Source organism: Vipera berus, assembly GCF_964194415.1.
Source record: "Vipera berus genome assembly, chromosome: Z".
In the NCBI taxonomy this organism is placed as follows: Eukaryota; Metazoa; Chordata; class Lepidosauria; order Squamata; family Viperidae; genus Vipera; species Vipera berus.
Genome location: NC_138205.1, coordinates 110,524,584 through 110,539,257, shown reverse-complemented (window position 1 = coordinate 110,539,257; position 14,674 = coordinate 110,524,584). Strand labels below are relative to the sequence as shown.

Sequence of the window (14,674 nt, the reverse complement as noted above, 5' to 3'; positions counted from 1 at the left end):
TGCAAAGATAAAGAAAAGAAAGTAAAATCACAGGCTATATGTTCTTCCACTCGAAAGTTCATAGTGTGTTTACTTTGGCCAGCAAATAGAAGTCTGTTATGTCGAAGACAGACAACAGATCTAGACTGAACATTTAAGTGCAGGCAAATCACACTGACAATGAATTCTAGTATACTAGAATTTTCCAGTACTCATATATAGTTGTGAAAACCAAACCATCAAAGTAAAAAAAAAACTTCTTCATAAATAGTGAATTGTGGTGCTAGAGAAAAATTGTTGAGAATACTTTGGACCATAAGACCACATTAATCAAAATTAAATATAGGAAAACTAATCTGCTCACAGGAAGCACTAATAATAAAGCTGAAGTTTAAATATTTTGGATATGCAAAGACAAAGGCTAAATAAAACATAGTAAAAAGCAAACATTCTTTAAAAAATTAAATAAATGGCAGAATAATTAGAACTAATGCAAAACAAAAAAACATTAAAAGCACCAGTTAAAAACTTTATTAAAGATATCTATTGATATATAAGCAAATATCTCACTATTCTATCTATCATCTATCATCTATCTATCTATCTATCTATCATCTATCTATCTATCTATCATCTATCTATCTATCTATCTATCTATCTATCTATCTATCTATCTATCTATCTATCTATCTATCTATCAAATTTATTTGCCTCTTATCTCACCATGGACTATTCTAGGGAACTTACAACAAAGTAAGCTCTCAGATATCATTCTTAAAACTTGAGTAGACTTGAGTACAGTTGTTGTTGTTGTTGTTAGTTGCGAAGTCGTGTCCGACCCATCGCGACCCTATGGACAATGTTCCTCCAGGCCTTCCTGTCCTCTGCCATCCTCTGGAGTCCATCTAGGCTCACGCCTACTGCTTCAGTGACTCCATCCAGCCACCTCATCCTCTGTCGTCCCCTTCTTCTCTTGCCCTCAATCTTTCCCAGCATTAGGCTCTTCTCCAGTGAGTCCTTCCTTCTCATTAGGTGGCCAAAGTATTTGAGTTTTAGCTTAAGGATCTGGCCTTCTAAAGAGCAGTCAGGGTTGATCTCCTCTAGGACTGACCGGTTTGATCGCCTTGCAGTCCAAGGGACTCGCAGGAGTCTTCTCCAGCACCATAGTTCAAAGGCTTCAATTCTTTGGCGCTCAGCCTTTCTTATGGTCCAGCTTTCACTGCCATACATTGCAACTGGGAAGACCATAGCCTTGACTATACGCACTTTTGTTGACAGGGTGATGTCTCTGCTTTTTAGTGTGCTGTCTAGATTTGCCATGGCTCTCCTCCCAAGGAGCAAGCGTCTTTTAATTTCTTGGCTACAGTCCCCATCTGCGGTGATCTTGGAGCCCAGGAAAATAAAATCTGTCACTACCTCCATTTCTTCCCCATCTATTTGCCAGGAATTGAGAGTACAGTTGTAGCTGATTTTTAAAAACTTGATCCCAAATGTTTTCGCCCACAAAATAAAATAATATATCTTAAGTTAGGAAATGAATTATGAGATAAGGTGGATAGGTATAATATGATTTAAACAGGCTTTCTAAGTTCTGAACTTTACAAATTATTGTTTGCATACTGAGATCTAAAGCAATTTATGATAGTCAGGGATTTAAACAGAGCAAATGCTATTGAGGTGATTCTTTTTTTTTCTAGGAAAAGTTGTAACTCCTGAACTAGCCAAGGCTACAGCTAAATCTTGTACTACCAGTTTAATTTTCTAATAGTACACCAGAATTTCAGAGTCATATGCATATCTTCATCCAGATGACTTGAAATAAATTTCATTTCCACCGAACACAAAAAATGGCACTATTTACCACTCTATGACATTAAATATTAAAAAATGCCATTTTGTGACCACAATTGTGTAGTAACAGCGGAATAACATTATTTGAAGACAGCAATCTATTTCCAAATTATGTATGCAATTTAAACCACAAATCTATTGCATTTATTCTTTTAGTCTAACTAGCATGTTAAGACAGAATTGCTGCTTTGAAATGACATTTCTTTTTCTGAATTGTACTGCAATATAAACATGAGCATCCAAATTCTATATTTCTTTAAGGCAGAACAGCAAAACCAATGCAGAAAAGCAACTGGATTACTACTTCTAAATTACATTTTTTAAGTCTATTGTGGTATAAAAAGTTGTATTGTATCCATGTAGATGATTATCCTAAATAAATTAAATCTAGTGCCATATTTATAGAAGAGTCAGATTCTAAAAATAAATGACCAACTGCTCTTACTATTAAAATTCCAGAAAAATTGTCATCATCAATTTGGCTGTCTAGGTGACAACTTTTCTAGAAAGTGACCAAATTCCTTGAGATTGCAGCATAAACAATCAAGAAGGACCAATCCAATGTGAGAATTGGGTAAGGTAATCATTGCTGATAAATCTATCCAACAGATATTAATTAAGCCAATTAAATGTTTATAACAACATACTCAATATAGTCTCCTATGATTGCCAAGACAGTAAAGGAGAAATTATGTTTAGGTCAGGAAAAATGTGGGAAAATTTAGGAAAAAGTACTTTATCATTTAACTCCATTTAAATCACCATTACATTTGCAAAATCAAAAGTTATTTAGGTAAACCTCTACAGGTTTACCTAAATAATTGCGACCACAATTGGGACCAGAACTTCCACTGTTAGGCAAAGCAGTCGTTAAGCGAGTCGTACCTGATTTTACAATCTTTTTTGCTATGGCTGTTAGGCGAATCACTCAGTTAAGTGAATCATGTGGTCATTGAGCAAATCCAGCCTCTGCCATTGACTTTGCCTGTCAGAAAACGGCTGGGGAGGTCATGAATGGTGATCACATGACTCTGGGGCATTGCAACTGTCATAAATATATGCCAAGTACTTGAATTTTAATCACGTGATTGTGGGGCTATAATAGTTGTAAATGTGAGTACTGGTTGTAAGTCATTTTTTCAATGCTGTTGAATAGTAATAGTAATAATAATAATAATAATAATAATAATAATAATAATAATAAGTAGTAGTAGTAGTATTAGTAGTAGTAGTAGTAGTAGTTGGAAGGGACCTTGGAGGTCATCTAGTCCAACCCCCTGCTCAGGCAGGAAACCCTATACCATTTCACACAAATGGCTGTCCAGTCTCTTCTTAAAGACCTCCAGTGTTGGAGCATTCACCACTTCTGGAGGCAGGTTGTTCCACTGGTTAATTGTTCTAACTATCAGGAAGTTTCTCCTTAGTTCTAGGTTGCTTCTCTCCTTGACTAGTTTTCATCCATTGCTTCTTGTCCTGCTTGCAGGTGCTTTGGAGAATAGCTTGACTCCCTCTTCTTTGTGGCAGCCCCTGAGATATTGGAACACTGCTATCATGTCACCCCTCACTCTTCTCTTCGTTAAACTACACATACCCAATTCCAGCAACCATTCCCTATATGTTTTAGCCTCCAATCCCCCAATCCTCTTTGTTGCTCTTCACTCTACCCTTTCTAGAGTCTTGACATCTTTTTTACATCGTGGTGACCAAAACTGGATGCAGTATTCCAGGTGTGGCCTTACCAAAGCATTGTAGAGTGGTATTAGTACTTCACTTGATCTTGATTCTATCCCTCTGTTAATGTAGCCTAGCACTGTGTTGGCTTTTTTGGCAGCTGCAGCACACTGCTGGCTCATATTGAAGTGATTGTCTACTAGGACTCCGAGATCCCTCTCACAGTTACTACTATTGAGCAAGGTACCACCTATACTATACCTGTGCATTTGATTTTTCCTGCCTAAATGTAGAACCTTACTTTTTTCACCATTGAATTTCATTTTGTTAGATAGCGCCCAGTGTTCCAGTCTGTCCAGATCACTAAATGAATGGTTGTAAGTTTAGATCTATCCGTACTTAGGCCCTAAACTGTTAATTTGGAGTAGATTTTCCAAAGATGACTACATACTTTTCCAATAGCACAATGTTAACAGGACAGTCATTGAACAATACAGCCACCTCAGGTTGTTTTAATACATTGCTAAAGTCTACCTCATCACTAACTTTCCATCTCTAATGCTACATCACTCCTTAAATCCTCCTCATTGCATCTTCTCCAAATTTATTTAAAAGGCTCTAATTCTCCAGGTGAGATTTGTGAAAGTTGTGAGAGATTGAATTTGTCCTTCCAGTGGTGCCTATTTTTTCGTACAAAGACATCATCAGACTTCTCTAAATGCATATTAGAGGTCATATTTCTGAAGTCAGACTAAGTGCCTGAACCTTACCAGAAGCATTGCAAGGTCAGTAGTGCCCCATTTCAAGCTAAAAAACATTTTCAGTGAATAATCTGAACTGTTTTATGTTCTAAGTGGAATTTCAATCTCAAAATAGTTTGTTTAAAACTTTTGCAACAGCGGCAAGAATTATATTCACGCAATACTGGAAAAATGAAGGACTACCATTAGATGAAGAAATAATAAAAAAATACTAGAAGGCGTAGAGATGTATAGACTGAAAGAAAAAGAAGAAACGGAATACTATCAAACTTGGGACTTATTTTATCGATGACTAGAGGAAAGAATAAAGGATTAGAAATTAAATATGTATTAGGGGATGTAAACTCACACAGCACGTTTGTTGAAAAATTATTACTGAATGTATGGGGAAAAAACCAATAAAAACTTTTACAAATTTTTCTTTTGCATATCCTTAGTTCAAATCATCAAAGAAAATATGTAAAGTTACTTTATGAGATTTGTTGGATAGACAGGGCATATTTTTGATTACTAAGATACAAAGGGACATTGACTATAAAAATGGCAGATTTATTACAGTTGATAGGCATTATATAATTTCTTACTGAAACAAACTTCAGCTGTGATAGCAGCTAATGTGACTGATGTTATAATAGGGGGATAACAGAGTCACCATTAAGATCCCATTAATATACAATTATGGTCTATTAGTAATTATTTATTTGATGGGTAATTAGAAATTTCCAAGCATATCTAAGATATTAGCATAACTTTGAAAACAAACTGTGGATTCAAGGATGAAAAAACTGTAAATGGCTACAAATTATGAATTTACATTATTTATGGATCAGAAATATTAAGCTTCTGTATATATTTACTGAGAAATTGAATTTTAGGGTCTCTCAATGTAATGAAATCTGTACTGCAGAACAATGAGGGAGACATTAGACAACTAAAAACTTTCCCAGAAAAAATCCCCGATTAAGGGACTGTGCAGCCTAAAACTGGATGGAGAAAAGGTTCAGGATAGCCACATTCTAGAATTTCTCAGGATACATTTAGGAGGAAAGAAAGTTATAGAATTAGTTTGGTAAGATTCTGCCTATTAGGTAATTAGCTACTAAAGGACTGGATTCAATTATCTTGCCTCTGCTCTTGGACCTAATACTCAACATGTTTCAGTCTGAAATTATTAATACTAAATATCACAAATACTTTTCATATAAAAGACCTAGAACATAACCTTACATAACAAGTACCTGGCTCATATCCCACATAGATGCTTGATTTTATGATATCTTCTGCTCTTGCAGAAAACTGAGATTTTGGTGACTGATCTAGAAGTTTCACAACAAGGTGTCCAATTGTTTCTTCTACAGCTGCAGTAGTCTTCACAATATCCAATAGAATCTTCATCAGCTTACTACTGGCTTTCTGCAAAGTACATCTGAACTCATAAAAAAATAATTCAAATTAAATACATTATGGTGTTTACTTCCACAGTTTGTCTTTTACACAAAAACTAGGACCCATAGCACTATTTAGTTAAATCATTTGTATCAAGACAGGAATTTAAAAAATAGAAGTGGATTATTTTACAATTTAGAAATTATGAATTAGAATTATATTGAGTTAAAATATTTATAGTATCAGAATGTGTACAAACTTTAGAGAAAATTAACAAATAAGATTGCCAATTTGCTAAAACTAAAATCAAAAACTGTTTACTGAATCCTACCCCACAATTTCCAATTGCTCATAAAAGTTTTTTCCTCACAGATAATGGCTATTACATTTGATCTTAGATAACATACCATGATCAAGAAAACATCAAACATTCTCTTGAATGTAAGAAACGTACTTTAATGATCTCCCAAAATAGATATTTACTAAGCAATTGTTGTTACAAATTATTTTTCAGAAAACAGTCACTACAAAAATGTTCACGTATTAAAATATTTAATAGCTAGAATTCATTTACTACCATAACATATATGATATGCAATGTGATGTATATCAACTGAGCTTACTAAATTAAATGGAAGTTAATTCCAAATGAATAAGCATGTATACAGTATATGCCAGATTATTTCTTTATATAGGGATTAATAATTTGTAAAGTTAGATCCCAGAATGTGCGATCATGCTTTTAATTAAGGAATGAAATTAAGTAAAAGGAATAGATTAATTCTTATTAATAGGAATCCCATTAATAATTAATAGAATGGATTAATTCCACTGAAATGATAGAAAAATTGAACAAACAAATAACCTAAACATTTTAGCCTTTCTGACAGCTCACCTCTCTTTTGAAAGAATATTGAGAGAAGTTTGTCCATGTTTTTCTTCCCCATCTTCACCTTCTAAAATATGCTCTTCATTTTCAGTCTGACTTACACTTTCATTCTGGGTAAGTTTTGGTAATGGGAGAGAAGAAAAAAGAGACAAAAATCCTGTCATATTCCAATCACCATATGTTCTTATTCATGCAGATATGCAGATGTTTATAAAATAATAATTCACAAATTTCAAACAATTCTAAATAATAATTAACTATCTTGTTATCGGACATCTAGTTCTGGAAAGGGAAGAACTATAGTCACAGCCCGTGAGAATTAAATAGTTATGCTAAGTAAATAACTTCTTGCTTCCCTGTAGGATGTTACTATAGCAATATTAAAATAAGACTTTATTTTCAATAGAGTATCAGCTAAACTCCACCTCCCTATGTGATCAACACCCATTTAAGTAAATCTGACAATCATTTGGAAATGACCTACAGTGCCTAGTCACAGGACTATTGTGTTTCTATATCAGAGCAGCAAAAATCAATCCAAGTTACCACTACCTGTGTTTGAGTACTGTTGTTTTTTAACTCAGAGAGTTCTTTTTCTCTTCCAGTTATTAATTGCTTCTTTAGTGATTCTAGCTCATGTAAAAGCATTTGTTCTCTTTCTGTTACGGCATTTTCATTAATAATCTAAAAACAAAATAAGACATCTCATATTAGAAACAGTGCAAATGCAACAAAACCAAGATTTATAAATAAATGCAAAATAAAATATAATAGAGTGGCAGTTCTATGTGGTATCAGATTCTCCTATATAATTTAAGATAATAAATACTCCAGCACACTGGGATTGACTTATCTCTTTATTTGCATACAAAATATAAAATTAATGATATATGGGATATTGTTAATAACTACAAACAGGTTTCATCCTCGCAGTAAATGCAGCACATGAAATGTATTGCAATTAAATTTATGATTTTTAAGAGAAATTGAGCCTTGAAAATTGGCCAAATACATAAAATATTAGAAGTTCCAGTTCACAGGTTCACATTACCTCTGCTAACTGTATTTTAAGAACATCAAGCTCTACTAGGAGAAGTTCTTGATTTTCTTTCTGCCTCTCCATTTGCTGCATGTGACTCTGTTTTAATATTTCTGTGGCCTGCTGATATTCTTGATGCTGACGAACAAATTCTTCACGCATATCTTCTAGACGCTCCTCATAAGACAGTATCTGGCTTGAAGTTACTTCATTTGTACTCTGCAATTTTTGTTTATAAATGTTAAAAATAGAGTATCAGCCATGAAAGAATTGTCATTTTATAATAAGCAATTGTAGAAGTGGTCACAGTTATAAAAAGTAGTTGTGCTAAAGATGTTAATCTGTTGCAATGGCAAACAGAAGATCCTCAACCTGTATTTTCTACTGTTATGCTCAGTAGAAATGTTTGCTGGGTAAATTAGATAAAATATAAGAGGGAGGAAGAATTGTTAAGAAAAAGAATGGAATACAGATAGTCCTCGAGATACGACAGGTCACTTAACTTAATTCAAAGTGAGAACCATGTCCCAAAATTACATATGACCCTGTTTCAAATATACGATGACTGCAGCATCCTCGTAGCCATTCACCTTGATGACTGACCAGCGGAATGCAGCAGCACTTCCTGCCTCTCTCCCCTTCTCCCACCCCAACAGGACCTTGCAGCACTTAGTCTGCTCCCCATGCCTCCTGGAAACAGATGCCGTTTTCAGCACTCCAACAATTCCCTGTGGAAATTGTGGCTCATTTTGGAGCTTTCTGACCTGATTAGCTGGCTGTCAAGAGACTGCAAACCTTCCCTGGCTTTTGCTAGGCTTTGGAAAGTGACAGGGGTTGCTGCTACATGCCCATGGTCAATCTTAAACTTCCTGGTCTTCCCCCCCCCCCCCACACACACACATATGCAGACACCATTAGCTGCTAAAACTAAAGTCTCTATCCCTTTTATAAACCTAGATTACAAGATGAAGAGTTAAGGGAAGGAAGGAAGCAAAGAAAATCTTTCTGCAGCTTTTTGCCTTGAGCTGAAGAAAAAAAAATGCAACTCAAAAGCTTTAAGCCTTTAGGACCCAGCTTTTTGCTCTTTTTCTCACAGACTTTAGGACCCAGCCAGGACAATAAACACAAGTCCTAACTGGGTACTAAAGTCAGTCAGACAACCAAAGAAAAATTTTCAAGGATCCATTTTCTGCCCCGTCTGCTGAACATGTTGTGCTATAGCCTAATCTTTATGAGTTGATTTTTTTTCTCTATAGGTCCCCTAGGCAAAAACCTGCATTTTCTTACTGAAGAAATGTGGTTTTCTGGGGGGGAAGAGAGTCAAAGCAAGGGAAAGGTTTTGGGAAGCTTGTTCTGAAGCTACTGCCTTTGAATGTAGAGGCTAGCTTCCCAAAGCTTAGCAAGAGCCAGGAGAGATTTGCAGTCTCCCGGTGACTAGCTGATCATCTCAGAAAGCTCCAAAAGGCTAGGGAACTGTTCCTTTTATTGCTCCAGAAAGACAGAGGTACCTTGGCAGAAAAAAGGGCAGCAGCAGAATCAGGAAAGGCCCAGTGTTTTCTTTCCGCGTTTTTTCTCCCTGGAAAAATAGTCAACTGTGATATAGGGCCATTTGCCAGTGGGAAAGACTGGGGAAAAAAGAGCTAGCTCCTTTTCCCTAGGAGATATTCCTATTTCCTTTCCGAAAGCAAGCACCATTTTGAAGAGCCCACAATTCATTACAGCCCTCTGAAAATGGCACGTGCTTCCGTGTCATAGGCGTGAAGTCTAGGGCTGCTGCTGGAGCTTCCAGAATGTGGTGTAAGGTAATGGGTAAACAGCGAAAGAGGTGGGGATGAACACGTGGGACTTCAAAGGACACAAAGTGGAGTAGGGGGTATCTCAGGGAAGTGGGGAAGCCCTTCAGGGGCCTAGGCAGGTGGACTTGTGTCTGCACTAGTCCTACCAGGATTTCCTCTACCTCGAAGCAACCCATGCTCCACATAACAACCCAAACATTGATTTAACAAGTGCAATGGGGAAAACAGGGATAGCTGATCATTACTTGAGGCAGTTCATTTAATATTTGTCCTGACTTCCAACCCTAAAGGACAGGCTCCATTATAGTCATAACTCGAGGACTACCTGTAAAAGAGAATAGAAGCATAAATCTTCGATATGATAACGTATCTTGGTTATAGGTAGGAAACAGAGTTCTAAGTTTTGTATTGGCCGATTTCAATGTTTTGTTAGAAATCATTCCATTATATTTTAATTTCTGCTTACTTAAGTCTTCAGTCCAAATAAAATGCATATTTCATTTTGTTTAGGAAATTCCTTTTAATAAACCGGAGGAAGGGGAGATATGTCCCAAACTAGTAATGATATCTAAAACATGAATATAACTTTCCCTTAATACAAAAAGCAGGCCACAGCATTTTGCTGTATGCTGCAAAATGTAGTAACTAAGGAGCAAGCCCTGTTCATCACAGTATGGCTTATTTCTAAAAAAACACACCCACAGGAATCCATTACTTGTTTTTGTTTGGTGTATGTGTGTATACTTTTTATACTTTTAAAATTTAGTTTTAAGATGGAATTTATCTATATACTTATTTAGAAACACTGAATTAATTCATTTTTAAGAATGTATAACTTAAGGTTTTTCTCTTAGGTCTCAAACTTCATTTTATACAAAATTATAAAGGGCTGCTGCAAAAAATTCAATTACAAAAAAAATAATATCCATTCCCTCTCCTCCCTCAAATACTGTTGTGATGCCTCATTGTGATGGTGGGGATATTTCTGGAAGTGAAGAACATATGGAATGTGTACTCGGAGTATATATTCCGAACAGAGTCACGCAAGGCACAAAGATCATTCCACTTCCACCTAAAGGAACCAGGCACTTGTATTGGACAGCTGTGACACAGGAAAATGGCAGAAGTAGATGATCATTTTAATGACAATGGAACAGCATGAACTCATACTGAGAAGGAGAAGGTAATGGGAAACCACTCCTGTATTTTTACCAAGAACAACCATGTAGATAAAAAGTACAAAGAGAATTTTGTATTTACCTAAGTGGTTGCTAAGAGTCAACAATGAAATAGATCATTTTCTGCTAACAGGAGGAATTATATTAGGAAACTGGGCTCACATTTATTTAGTGTTATATGAGAATAGATTTCCTGACTTCTTCCTATTTTAATTTCTTTGACTTATGATTCTGATTTGTTGTAACATGCCAGAGACCCCAATTCTTATGCATGTATCAGAATTCTTCTGCATTATAACAATGTATAAACCACAGACACAATTTGTTTAGCTGACTGTTCTAAAGAAATCTGATATTATCATGTAACAACCATGCTAACAAAACATTTGCTATTATGCACAGGTGAAAGTAAAAAAGAATCTCAAAAAGTTAAAATGTATTCTTAAAATTTATTTACCATAGGTATCTTTTCAATAAATTCTTCATGGGAGGAAGAACATGTTGAAAGCTTTGTATTAAAATGTTGCACTTCATATAGTGTAGCTTCTTTAGCATCAATTTCAAATTGTCCTTCGAATGATGACATTTTATCACACAATTCTTCAGGCTCAGTGCATGTCTTCTCATTTATGTGACTATTTAATTCTTCCAGATATTCATTCCTATGACAATTATTTTCCAGCTGAGTTCCCATTGGTTTCATCAGTGAAATTTCCTCTTCCTTTAGATTAGCAATTCTTGCTAGTTCAGTTTTCTGTGCGAATTCTATACTCATGGCTACAACCACCTTAATAAAAACATTGAAACACAAAGAAGAGCTACTTTATTCATGCTTCCATATAAATTAATGAGTAATCTATTTCCACAAATTAAACATAAGCCAGCTGTGTGGCACAGCTAGTAAGACAAATACTAACTTGAAGTGCATTAACATGAACAGTCTAAATCACAGGAAGTAACTGTTCCACTCTTCTCTGCCCTTGATGAATCTGCCCTACTCATTTGGAATATTGTGTTTACTTATAGGCACCATAATTCAAAAAGGATAGCGACAAATAGAAGTAGGTTCAGAGGAAAGCTATTAGGAAAGTTAAAGTTATGAAAACCAAACCATGAGGATCAACAAAATAATGTTGGTATCTTTAGCCTACAGAAAAAATAAAGGGGACAGAACAGTAATTTTCAAATATGTGAAGTGCTGTCACAAGAGGAATCAATCAAAGAGTTAAAGGGCTAAAATCTCCATACAGGAGGTTCGGGCTAGACACCAGAAAATGCTGCCATATGATATTATGAATTTATCCTAAATAAATGACTTCAGAGGTTGGGTAGTTATATATCAGAGATGTCCAGTGCAGCCTACACTGAGCAAAAAGGATGAACTAGATCAGCAGTCTCCAAACTCTATGGCTTGGCAGTCTGGCAGGGGGAAGAGGAGAACTAGCCCACTGATGATGCAAGTTGAGCTGTCCAAGCGCACATGCATTGGCCTGCCACCCACACAAGTGGAGCTGTGTGTGTGCATGCTGGCCAATAGCTTGTGCAAGTTGAGCTGTGTGCATGTATGCACCAGATGCTTGTGCAACTTGGTTCTGAACAGACCACGGTCCAGAAGTGGGCTGCAGCCTGGGAACCCTGAACTAGATGATATATAAAATTTTACCAAATATATGAGTCTCTGCAAGGGAAACAGCTAAACATGGAGCTTCCAAGAGTGATCAGAATTTAAAAGTAAATGATAAAATGATATATGAAACTGAAATGAAGTAATGTGGGAAGGATGTTTTAGATATTTGTATGGAAATGACATGGTAGTATTATGTTGAATGGTGGATGCCTCCTTAAGTAACACCAGCTGCCTGCAATTAGTGCAGGTTCGCATCCCACCAGGCTCAAGGTTGACTCAGCCTTCCATCCTTCCGAGGTAGGTAAAATGAGGACCCAGATTGTTGGGGGCAATTAAGCTGACTTTGTAATAATGCCGCTGGGGTGTGTGTGAAAGCCCTAATAAGCAGGCATATACATAGAATGAAGGCTACTGCTAAGCTTGTAAGCCGCCCTGAGTCTTCGGAGAAGGGCGGGATATAAATGGAATTAAAATAAAAAAAAATAAATAAATATGTTACGTATCACAACTAAATGCTGTGAAAATATTGAACACAAAATAAGATTTTATAGTATATATGCATGCACACACCACTCAAATAAAAAGGAAGATGTTGTGAGTGTTGTAGATTGGTGGTGTCGTATTATAATTGTTCCCATAGTCCTTCTTCCTAAAAGGATGAATGGAATTATCGGGGAAGGAGAATTGGGCTCAATGAGTAGTCCCTTGTTGAGTCTTACAGGGGACCATTTTCTCTGCCCTACAATTTAATATGTACATGAGCATATTTATGAAGGTTATCTGGGTTGATTAATATGATTAATGTAGGCACTCCAGGCAGGACTAGAAATACTGTGAAAGTTTTCATCCAGCACCTTGAGGTTATGGGATCCTGAATAAAATAAAACAAAGGAGAAGTTGAATCTTAAGAAAAAGGAAGTTCAGCTCCAATTATATGTACAGCCCCCAAATTCTATTTGATTCACCGTTACTGCTGGATAAAGATAAAGACTATGGTTAGGGGGCTTTTGCTGAGATTTTGCTGGTGTGCCAGTTGTGGCCCTACATGGAATGGGAGGACATGGCAACAATTCCTGTTTTCACTAGAACCAGAGTAATCCAGTGCAATGTACACTATATAGAATTATCTTTGAAGGTATTTATACGTAAACTGCAATTGATACAGAATATGTGCATGACAGATACTACAACCACCGGTACTTTCATAGATTTTCAAGTATAATTCAAACTGCTAGTTTTTACCATTAAAACTCTACATGACTTGGTTCTTAGCTACCTCCAGAATCAGCTCCATTCAACACTCTCTTCCCAGGATGTTGAGTGTCACTTACTTTCATGTGAGTATGTACATCCAGAGATACTGTTTGATGACAACTCCCACTTTATGGGATTCCTCCTGCAATTTGGGACCATCTGCCTAGTAAGCTGTTAAAATGCAATTTTTCAATGGGCTTTTGAATGTTAGTGTTGCCCTCATTTGAGGGGAGCACCGGTGATTACTCTATTGTATTGCATATATCTTTATTATTATTTTATTGGTTTTAAACTTTCCTATGGTACACTAATACAAATGTACCTTTGCCACTTCTTGTAACAGCTTTTCTTGGTACTGTTTTTCCAGCAATTCAGTTGCATCATCTTCATTAGATAACTGAGAAAAAAAGTGGTCATTCTTAATAACATCAGTTCTGAACATGTTTATGTCACAAATGATTATATATTTTGAATACCAACGATATAGAAATATAATGGATAATGGATTGCCTTAAAAGAGGTAATAATGGAAACTACATTAATAGTGCATTATAACTAAGTGCTTTCCTCAAATAATAAAAGCTCAATGGTCTTACACTTATCGTAGCACAATGTTTTGTAGACAGAAACTAATCCATCGAATCTAATAAAGCCAAGAAAAAAGCAGCTTTTAAGGTACTGAAATATATATATATATGTAGATCTTTGGTCATTCGGGTTTTTCCCCACGTAGAATTGGAGGTATCAGGGCAACGTTTCAACGAAATCTCATCCGTCATCCTCAGGCTGGTGACTTCGCACACACTTCTCCCAGAAGAACGAAGCTGAAGTCACCAGCCTGAGGATGACGGATGAGATTTCGTTGAAACGTTGCCCTGATACCTCCAATTCTACATGGGAAAAAAACCGAATGACCAAAGATCTACATACAAACACCCGCGAAAACCTCAGAAAACACACACACACACACACACACGTGTGTGTGTGTGTATGTGTGTGTGTATGGTATAAAAAAACAGAGCTAATTGCCTTTCTAAAAGTAATGCTAAAAGCTTTTCACATACGAAGAGTCACTAGAGCCTCAAGGGTAAGGATGAAATGGCTTCAGCATCATACAAAAAAAATACCCTAATCAATTTCAGTCTTTTATAACTATTATGTATTTATATAACATTTGTTATATATTAGTGTATACACACAAGCACACATACACACAACCACACATAATTAATTTATATAATCA

The 14,674-nt window shown here is 36.0% G+C and overlaps 1 protein-coding gene across 7 annotated transcripts in view; it reads right to left on the bottom strand.

Annotated features, from left to right (window-relative positions):
- Positions 1 to 14,674, bottom strand: part of AKAP9 (A-kinase anchoring protein 9) — a 127,939-nt gene that overhangs the window by 69,011 nt on the left and 44,254 nt on the right. For all 7 annotated transcript variants that reach the window (XR_014028654.1, XR_014028655.1, XM_081345585.1 and 4 more), the window contains 6 exons: positions 13,754 to 13,828; positions 11,008 to 11,337; positions 7,589 to 7,795; positions 7,090 to 7,221; positions 6,544 to 6,647; positions 5,501 to 5,688 (listed from right to left, as the gene is read on the bottom strand). Coding sequence is in view for 5 of the 7 variants with exons in the window: in XM_081345585.1 (XP_081201711.1) it covers positions 5,501 to 5,688; positions 6,544 to 6,647; positions 7,090 to 7,221; positions 7,589 to 7,795; positions 11,008 to 11,337; positions 13,754 to 13,828 (1,036 nt within the window). In the remaining 2 variants the exon portion in view is untranslated. The remainder of the gene's footprint in view (positions 1 to 5,500; positions 5,689 to 6,543; positions 6,648 to 7,089; positions 7,222 to 7,588; positions 7,796 to 11,007; positions 11,338 to 13,753; positions 13,829 to 14,674) is intronic.